The sequence below is a fragment of the Orycteropus afer genome, unplaced genomic scaffold (assembly GCF_000298275.1).
Source record: "Orycteropus afer afer isolate SDZICR_OR568_19922 unplaced genomic scaffold, OryAfe1.0 scaffold00405, whole genome shotgun sequence".
Lineage (NCBI taxonomy): Eukaryota > Metazoa > Chordata > Mammalia > Tubulidentata > Orycteropodidae > Orycteropus > Orycteropus afer.
In genome coordinates, this window is record NW_006921992.1 from 2,045,489 (window position 1) to 2,055,749 (window position 10,261).

At 40.0% G+C, this 10,261-nt stretch overlaps 1 protein-coding gene across 1 annotated transcript in view; it reads left to right on the forward strand.

Moving 5' to 3' along the window:
* Positions 1 to 5,393: 5,393 nt before the first annotated feature.
* The window catches only part of LOC103208031 (zinc finger protein 345-like), a 52,133-nt gene continuing 47,265 nt past the window's right edge, over positions 5,394 to 10,261 (forward strand). Inside the window, exon 1 of the mRNA XM_042782674.1 lies at positions 5,394 to 6,573. Coding sequence (XP_042638608.1) covers positions 5,394 to 6,573 — 1,180 coding nt within the window. The remainder of the gene's footprint in view (positions 6,574 to 10,261) is intronic.

A 10,261-nucleotide genomic window follows, 5' to 3' on the forward strand; every position in this document is an offset into this window, starting at 1 on the left:
ACACACACGTTCTTTATGAGCTCTTATATCCATTTCCTCCACTACTCTGAAGTATAAATTTGCTCTACATTTCACTCAGATTAAATGCCAGAGTCTTTTCAGTTGCGAAAAAGTTTCCCCAGAGCACGATATGCCTGCTGATCCCAATCATCTCACCAAATTCCTCTACTGTTATTCTATCGCATCTCACTGCTTCAGTCATGCTGGCTTTTGGCTCTGCCTAACCCACACAAAACAGTTCTGCTTTCTAATCTCAGTTCTTTCAGCTTGAGAAATGCTGAACATGTTCTTCTCTTCTGGTTTTCTGACTCTAAGTCATTGCATATTTTATTATAATAATTTACTTCGTCTTTTCAAGCTACGATTTGAAATCCATTCAGCTTTCATCTCATCATTTTTTCCATTCACTTTAGCTAGTCTTCTTTCAAGAGCAAGTTTCACAGTCTCTTCTGACATTTATTTTGGTTTTCTCTTCATTTCCTGTCTTTTTAATGTCCTTTTTTGTTTTTTCATGCATGATGTTCTTTATGTCATCCCAGAACTTGTCTGGTCTTTCAAGTTATTGTTTGTTGCAGAAGACATCAAAAGAAGATGGAAGGAATACACAGAGTCACTGTAGCAAAAAGTATTGGTCAACATTCAGCCATTTCAGAAAGTGTAAATGATCAAGAACCAAAAGTATCCAAGCTGCAGTGAAGGCATTGGTGAAAAATGAGACTAGAGGAATGCCAGAATACTGATTGAGAAGTTTCAACCAAAGGATGTAGCATTGGAAGCATTCACTGCTTTATGCCAAGTAATTTGGAAGACAGCTACCTGGCCACCTGACTGGAAGAGATCCATATTTGTGTCCATTCCAAAGAAAAGTGATTCAACAGAATGTGGAAGTTGTTGAAAAATATTATTAATATCACATGCAAGTAAAATCGTGTTGAAGATACTTCAAAAACAGGTGCAGCAGTGTATTGACAAGGAACTGCAAGAAATTCAAGCTGAATTCAGAAGAAGACATGGAACAGGGGATAGCATTGCTGATGTCAGATGCATCTTGGCTGAAAGCAAAGAATATCAGAAAGATATTTACCTGTGTTTTATTGACTTTTCAGAGACTTTCACCTGTGTGAGTCATAACAAATTATAGATAACATTGTGAAGAATGGGAATTCTAGAAACTTAATTGTACTCACGAGGATCATGTACACAGACCAAGAGGCAGTCATTCAAACAGAACAAGATGATACTGCATGGTTTCAGATCAGGAAAGGTGAGTATCAGGGTTGTATCTTTTCACCATATTTATTTAAAATATATGCTGAGCAAGTAATTCAAGAAGCTGGACTATAAGAAGAACATAGCATCAGGATTATACCAAGAAAACCAAACCCACTGCCGTTGAGTCGGATCCGACTCAAAGCGACCCCTCCTTGGGTTTCTGAGGCTGTATCACTATGGAAATAGATTGCCCAACCTTCCTTCCGAGGAGTGGCTGGTGGATTTGAACCTCCAGGCTTTCTGGTTAGCAGTCACATGCCTTAGGCGCTACACCACCAGAGCTCCTTCATCAGGATTATAGGAAGACTTATTAACAACTGGAAATATGCAGATGAAACCACCTTGCTTTCTGAAAGTGAAGAAGACCTGAGGCACTTACTGATGAAGATCGAAGACTGCAGCCTTCAGTATGGATTACACCTCAACATAAAAGAAAAATCCTCTCAACTGGACCAATAAGCAACATGATAAGAAACCAAGAAAATATTGACTGAATCCATAATCCGTGCAAATTAAAGCAGCAGTCCAGAAATCAAATGACATATTGCATTGGACATATCTTTTTTTTTTTTTTTTAAATTAGGATTTGGGTGAAGATTTACAGAGTAAATTCACTTTTCATACAGCAGTTCACATATACTTTGTCTCATGTCATTGACCAAAATTTACAATGCAGCAGCTCCCCTCCCACTTCCTCCCCATAGTTACCTCCTCCCGGTGTCCATCCCTTCATACTCTTCTGCACCCTGAGCTATCTCCCTGTGCATAAGCAGCCCTTCCTTCTCCCATGATTGTTCTCTCCAGGGCGTGTGGCATTGGACATATCTTTAAAGCTGTCTTTAAAGTTTCAAAAGACAAAGATGTCACTTTGAAGACTAAGATACACCTAATCCAAACCATAATATATTCACTATGCAAACATAGTATTTTCTGAAGTATAAATTTGCTCTCCATTTCACTCAGATTAAGTGCCAGCGTCTTTTCAGTTGCCAAAAAGTTCCCCCAGAACATGATATGCCTGCTGATGCCAATCGCCTCACCAAATTCCTGTACTGTTATTCTGCAGCATCTCACTGCTTCAGTCATCTGGCTTTTGGCTCTGTCTAAACCATACAAAACAGTTCTACTTTCTAATCTGTGATCTGGCACTTCCCTCTTCCTGGAACAGTCTCTTCTCAGATCTCCCGTACCTCAAGTCATTATGTCCAGCATACAAAAGCTGGACATTAGATCATGAAGGCTGAAGAAAAGTTGATGCCTTTGAGTTATGGTATTGGCAAAGAATATTGACTCCCAGATAGATGAACAAATCTGTCTCAGAAGAAGTACAGCCAGGATGCTCCTTAGAAACAAAGATGGTGAGACTTCATCTCATGTACCTTGGACATGTTATCAGGAGGGACCATTCCATGGAGAAGGATATCAGCTTGATAAGTAGAGGGTCGGTGAAGAGGAAGACCCTCAACAAGTTGGATTGACACAATATCATGACAGTGGATTAAGCATAACAGCACTTGTGAGGCTGGTGCAAGACCAGGCAGTGTTTTGTTCTGTTGTATGTAGGGTAGCTATGAGTTGGAGGCAACTCGATGGCACCTGACACACACACACACACACACACACAGAGTCTTTCTTGATTGCTGTAGCTTCAGAGTAAATGGTGTAGTCTCAGACTTACCCTCTGTTTTCCTCAGCACTTTGTTGACTATTCTTAGGCTTTATTCTTTTCATATATATGTTAGAAAAACTTTGTTGATGTCCAGAAAACACAAGCTTCTCAGGGCTTAGAGTTATGAGTTTGTTGATTTAGGCCCCTGGGCCTCTCATGACTAATGAGGGGCAAAAGGAAAAGCTGCAAGTCCTACAATGTTTCCCTGTTGTTTATATCTCATCCTGCTTTCAATCAGAAAAATAAGATCACTGTTTTTGTGTGTTCTGGTGGGTCTTGTTGAAGGAAGTGGTGTTGTTTTGTTTTGTTCAGAAGGAAGTCATCTGAATGTGGACATAAGACTTTCATTTGTAGAGCATTTCTCTACTTTCTGGTCCATGCTCTGAGTGTTCTAGTCCATAAAGGTGGAGAGAATAAGACAGGCATTGATCATCAAGTGTAGAGAGATATCAGTGGGTTGGAAGTATTGTTAAATCTATGACACAGAATGGAGGAAGTGAACACAGATAGTGGTGGGATGAGCCTGATGCCTAAACCCTACAGTAGACTTTAATACAACCCAGAACTTTGTGTCAATTTTCTATGAATTCTCAGTTCCCCAAGACTGTCAGTCTCCCACATCCTTTTGCACACACTGGAATAATACGGTATTTTGCTCAACAAGAATATGTGTGGTGTTTTAGGACTCAGTGGTCATTGAGGATGTGGCTGTGGACTTTACCCAGGAAGAGTGGGCTTTGATGAATGTTGCTCAGAGGAAACTCTACAAAGATGTGATGATGGAAACCTTCAGAAACCTGATCTCAGTAGGTAAGTATGATGTCATTTGTAGATTTATTATTAACTGAGCATGTATATCCTATTCATCAGCCTTGCTCCAGTATTTGGACTGAAGAATGGGACTGCATTGTTAAACAGGACAGGTGTGATAATTTCATCTGTGGATCTTAAATATGGCTTGAGCTGCACATAAAGCTCTATGTATTAATCTGGCTTTTTATTTGTCTTGTTAAAAGCCTTGAGGCTCTTTCAGTATGAGAATTGAATTCAGGCATTACTTTAGAGAACAGAGAGAAGATTTATTGTTTAGGACCTTATGTTCACTGTGTTTATTAGAAGTGACACATGATTATTTTGCTGCAAATAAGTTCATACCTCCCCATTGCCAGAGACTGTGAAGGTCCAAATATTGTCTAAATGTAGGGAAATACTAGTTACTTTTCACTGTCTTTCCTCATGCTGTGCTTTCTCCATGTAACCTACACCCATTTTTGGTCTCAGAAAAGCAAGGGAAATATTTGAGGAGAGTGACAATAGGACATCCAGAGCTACTGTGTCAGGGACCACCAGAAGGGGAAGAATCCTGTGCAGGACCAGTGCTGCATAGAAGGAAGTGGATTGGAATAAAGATCTCTTTTATGTTGAAGAGCCTGCAGTTCACAGGCCTGATCTTATTTTTCTGATTGTGATCAATCCTCTCACACCTGTGTTCACGGAGGAATACCTTGCCTCTTCCCTCTTATATACACATTGAGTGTTTCCACGTTACGTATGTAATGTGTACGAATTTTGCACATTTATCTCTAATTGCAATCTGTTTTTTTATTGTTGCTCTCAAAATTGATGGAAGTATTTCCTAGAAAATTGATTTTTGCAATTACCAAAGACCTGAAACAGCAAAATGTGTCATTCTTTATTTTCTCACAGATGCCTTTTTCCTCCTAATCATTCCTTTCCTTTTTGTTCCATACTGTGACCCTCAACTTCAATCATCGGGTCAGTTTGTCAAAACTTGAATGATGGAGAAAAGTTATCAAGTGAATATCTAATATTGGAATTCATGAAGAATGACAGTTCGTTTTCTCAGTTAGGAGTAGGTGAATTGGATGGCATTGAAGATTGGCATAAAAATCAGGGAAGATGTATGAGGTGAGTATCATTCACATGAGAGAGAGCAGTGCCTCAGGAGACAATCTTAAGGTGTCATGACATCAGTATCTACATATATGGAGCTTCGGTGAAATAGTGGATAAAGCATTTGGCTGCTAACCCAGAAGGTCAATGTTTCAAACCCACCAGGCACTCTATGGAAGGAAGATAGGGTAATCTACTTCCATAAATATACACAGCCTTGGAAAACCCACTGAGGGTCACTATGAGTCGTAATCGACTCGATGGCAGTGAGTTTGTTATTTGTTTGTGTGTATATGTGTGTGTGTATGATTTTCACAGAATATTTTTATGAATATGAGTTAGATTTTGAATATGTGAAATATATTTCACTTGAAAATAATTACCAAAAAGCCTCTTATTTTGGAAAACCTCTGACACTAATGGTAGACTCTCTGCAAGATGATCGAACCTGTGAAACATGAGGCAACTTAGAACAAAAATCATAAACATATACTGTGTTTGGTCATAGTGAAATGGGAACAGATTTAATCCTAACAGTATGCTGCCTGTTTTTAACAGAAGTCATATGATAAAGAACCTCTTTGAAAGCAATGAAGAAAATAACGGTGGAAAAACCTTCAGCCTGATTCTTAATCTTCCTGTGTTCAAAAGAACTCCTACTGTTCTAAATTCTTCTGAATGCCATAAGAGTGGAAAATCCTTCGTTGATCATTCATCACTTAAACATCATATCAGCTGTCAGTGTGTTTGCAATAGTTACCAATGTCAGAAACGTAGAGAAGCCTGCATTTGTCCCTCGGACCTTAACACTCTTTTAGGAACTCTTCCTGTAGAGAAACACTATGAATTTAATGAAAATGAGGAAGATTTATGTTGTTTCTCATCTTTGTGGACACATGTGAGAGGTTGTAAGTGTGAATGTAAAGCACATTGGAAAAGCTATCCCTCATCATCCCTTTTACATAAAAAATTTCATGCTGGAAATAAGCCTTATGATTGTAAAGAATGTGGGAAAGCCTTCAGTCATTCCTCATCCCTCACTAGACATATAAGAACTCACAGTGGAGAGAGACCTTATAAATGTAAGGAATGTGAACAAGCTTTTAAAGACCCCACATCCCTCACTAACCATACAAGAGTTCACACTGGAGAGAAGCCTTATGAATGTAAAGAATGCGGGAAAGCCTTTACTCAATCCTCATCTCTCACTTCACATACGAGAATTCACACTGGAGAGAAGCCTTACGAATGTAAAGAATGTGGGAAAGCCTTTAGTTGTTCCTCAACCCTCACTAAACATAAAAGAACTCACAGTGTAGAGAAGCCTTATGAATGCATGGAATGTAACAAAGCCTTTAGTCGTTCCTCAACCCTTACTGAACACATAAGAATTCACAGTGGAGAGAGGCCTTATGAATGTAAGGAATGTGGGAAAGCTTTTTCTCAGTCCTCCAACCTCACTTGCCATTTAAGAAGGCACACTGGGGAGAGACCTTATGAATGCAAGGAGTGTGGGAAAACCTTTAGTTCGTCCTCATCCCTCTCCAGTCATGTAAGAATTCACACTGGAGAGAGGCCTTATGAATGTAAGGTATGTGGGAAAGCCTTTATTGAGTCCTCAGCCCTCACTGCACATATAAGAATTCACACTGGAGAGAAGCCTTATGAATGTAAGGAATGCAAAAAAGCCTTTAGGCAATCCTCATCCCTTACTATTCATATAAAAACTCACAGGGAGACCTTATGAATTTAAAGAATGTCATAAGTCCCTTAGTGATTCCTAACACCTACTAGAATAATAAGAACACAGAGGGAAAGAGACATTAGAAATGTACAGAATGTGGGAAATCCTTTAGTGAGTCCTCATCCCTTACTAGGCATGTAACTGACATTGGAGAGAGAGCTTATGAACATAAAGAATATGGGAAAGGCTTTAGTCATTCCTCAGTTCTCATTGAACCTCAGTAAACTCAAATGTGGAGAGACATGAATATAAGGAATGTGACAAAGCTATTATTCGTAGCTCTTATCTCAACACAAAATAAGGCCTAGTGAGGACAAAGCTTATGAACATAATGTAGAAAGGCCTTTAGTTATTCCTTTTCCTCTGTAGGCACACTAAATTACCATGGACTCTTCTCAGTCAAGCATACATCTGCAGTTTGCCTCCCTGGTGTCATCCTTTCTACTGATAGCTGCCCCAACTCCTGGCCTGTTTAGCAGCCCACTCAGCTCTCTCAGCTGCTTTCTTGGCACCAGTTTTCTGTCTTCACTGCCATTTCTGCTGCCAGCTCTCTGCTGCTGAGCCCCTTCCTGGGTGTTACAGCTGTTCTCCCATATTACATCTCTTTTAGGAGGTTCCCTCCTACTCCCTTTATACCCCTTTTCGGTTTTGCCACTTAAATAAGCAAACTTCTGGTCAATTTCAAGTCATAGCTCTCTCTACAGGGCAATGACTTATCAACCTCTTGTTGGGCTGCAAATTATCCAATCCTATTGGGTGGATAGGAGCTCAGGTAGCATAGTGCCTAAGGCACTTGACTGCTAACCAGTATGCTGGCTGTTTGAAGCCACCAGCCACTCCTTGGAAGGAAGGGTGGGCAATCTACTTTTGTAGTGAAACTGCCTCAGAAACCCAAGGAGTGTTCGCTATGAGTCAGGTCTAATTCGATGGCACATAACAACACCACCACCACCATTGGGTGGATTGTCAAGCCACTATTTGATTAGCAAATCAACTAATTCCTGCAAAGTGTGTAAATAAACCAATTACAGGGCAGACTGTGTCACAACCAATCATTGTCTGCAGAGTTACAAACGCAGAGCGAGAACAACCATGTATAAGAGAAACCTGTTGCACTGCAGCAGAGTATAAAATAATGTGTACGTGATGCTGTCAGGTTGTGAAACATTTATGTATTAATGTACATTTTATAAATGCCAATAATGTTGTCGAGACAGTCCATTCTAGGACATTACCAGGGATTCTCCCTTGAAGGTGATAATTATAATTGAATCTGTCTCTCATTTTGCTTCTCAGTTTTCAGTTTTTTTATATTCATTTTTCATTTTTTATGAATTTTTTTACATTATCTTTTTCAGTTTAAAAACTGTAATTTACATTTGGAATCTGAGTTGACAAATGCATGAAGCCTCATAATCATTTGCAAAATAAACGTTCAGAACAGTACAGTACCATAATTCCCACCAAAATTATCCCTGGTGCCGCCCCTTTTAGTCAAACTTAGGCTTGGCCATAAATCCTCACCAGCTGTCCCTCTACATGCCATTCATTGTGTGTGTAGCCTTTTGATACTAGCTCCTTTCACATAGCATAATGTGTTTGAGAATCATCCATGATGATGAATATACCTCCAGCTTGGTTCCTTTAATTGAAGGTTAGAATTCCATTGTATGGCCATAGCATAGTTTGTGCTTTTGCCAGTTGAAGGACATTTTGTATTTCTAGTTATTATGAATAAAGCTGATATAAACATTCCTGAACAGGTTTTATGTGAACTTACTTGCATGTATCCCCAGAAAAGATTACTGTCATATGGTAAGTATATGTTTCACTGTGTAAGAAACTGCCTGTTTGCCCTTAAAGAGGCTGTGCCATTCTGTATTGTCACCAGGAGTCCACAATTCCAGTTTTGTTGAGATGTAGACAGGCTGATTTTTCATGTAATCAGTAGTGTGCTTTTCTTTGCCACTGGTATCAAGGGGAAGGGGTGTTCAGAAGGGTGGCTGTCTTAGTTTATTAGTGCTGCTAAGAAATCATACCTGTGAAATGATTGGCATGTGTGTATATTTCACACTTACAGCACATCTCAATTTGGACATTGAAATGTTTGTGTTTAATTTATATCTGCAACCAAGCATAGTAGAAATAAATGAATTCTTGGTTACTGGGTGATAGATTATGGATAATCTTTGAGTCATAGTCAAGGGAAACCCCAAAAACTCACTACCATTAGGTTGGTTCTGATTCAGAGCTACTCTATAGACTAGAGTAGAACTGTCTCAGGGTTTTCCAGGCTTTAATCTTTCGAGAGAGGTGATCACCAGGACTTTTCTTCCAAGGAGCTTCTGTGTGGGTTCTAACCATCAACATTTGCCCCGAAAACCCTGTGGTACAGTTCTACTATGTTTTATGGGGTCACTAAGAGTTAGAATGGACTCTATCACCCAACAACCACAAAATTTCTGAAGCCCAAGGTGGATCCCCGACCAGTGGAATAGGAATTCCTTCAGTGGGGTACAGGCATTGGTTTTTTCTTTCTAATCTCAAAGTCTCCAGGTGATTATTTTATTTTCAAACAATGAAGTGGTGAACTCTAAACTAGATTGTTCTTGACTTTACTCCCAATTGAGTCTAAAGATGAATCCCAGTTTCCCCCATTTTGTCTGGGCTGTTGTGTGCAGTGGAAACTGAATCTCTTTTAACAGTGAAAAGATTTATGGTCCAGCCGGGGCAGCCAACATCATAGACGGGGCAGCTCATGATGGGAACAGAAAGCTCAGCTAACAGAGAGACCAGGCAGTAACATGGAGGCAGAGCACCACTGAAGGTCCCACACAGGAAGCAAGGGAGGCAGAGAGAGGGCTGTGAAGACTCCCTGGGAAAGCAGAACTCTAGGACCCTTAGGGAGTCCATGGGTGACATTTACATGCTTGGCTACTGACAGAAAGGTTGGATCCAGAGATGCCTTGGAGGAAAGGCCAGGCAATCTACTTCCAAAAAGGCAGTTCCTGCAAACCCAATAAAGTGCATTTATACTCTGACACACATGTCACTATGAGTCAACATCATCTCGATGGCAAATGTTTTGTTTTTATCTGAACAAAAGATCCCACAAGATAGAGTCCAGATCAACAGCATTATTATTTTTTCCCTCTGATACACAAACACAAGCCCCATCAACCATTGCAGGAATCATAAGGATCCACAAATTACATCCACAAGATTTAATAGTTTCTAACCTATTGAACCCACCACTTCTCTGTCAGTTTGTCATACTGTGGTGGCTTGTGTGTTGCTAGGATGCTGGAGGCTATGCCAGCAGCAATTTAAATACCTGCAGGGTTACCCATGGTGGACAGGTTTCAGCAGAGCTTCCAGACTAAGACAGACTGGGAAGAAGGATGGGCCATCCAACTTCTGAGGAAATTGGCCAGTGAAAATCTTATGCATAGCAGTGAAACACTGCCTGATATGCTTCTAGAAAAGTTTATCAATTGCTCTGAAACATTGTGTGATTTCATGCCAGAAGATGAGCCTCTCAAGTTGGAAGTCACTCAAAATACGACAGGAGAAGAGCTACCTCCCCAAAGTAGAGTTGACCTTAGAGATGTGAATGTAGTCAATCTTTCTGGACCTCCATTTGCTGGTGGGGCACAACTCAA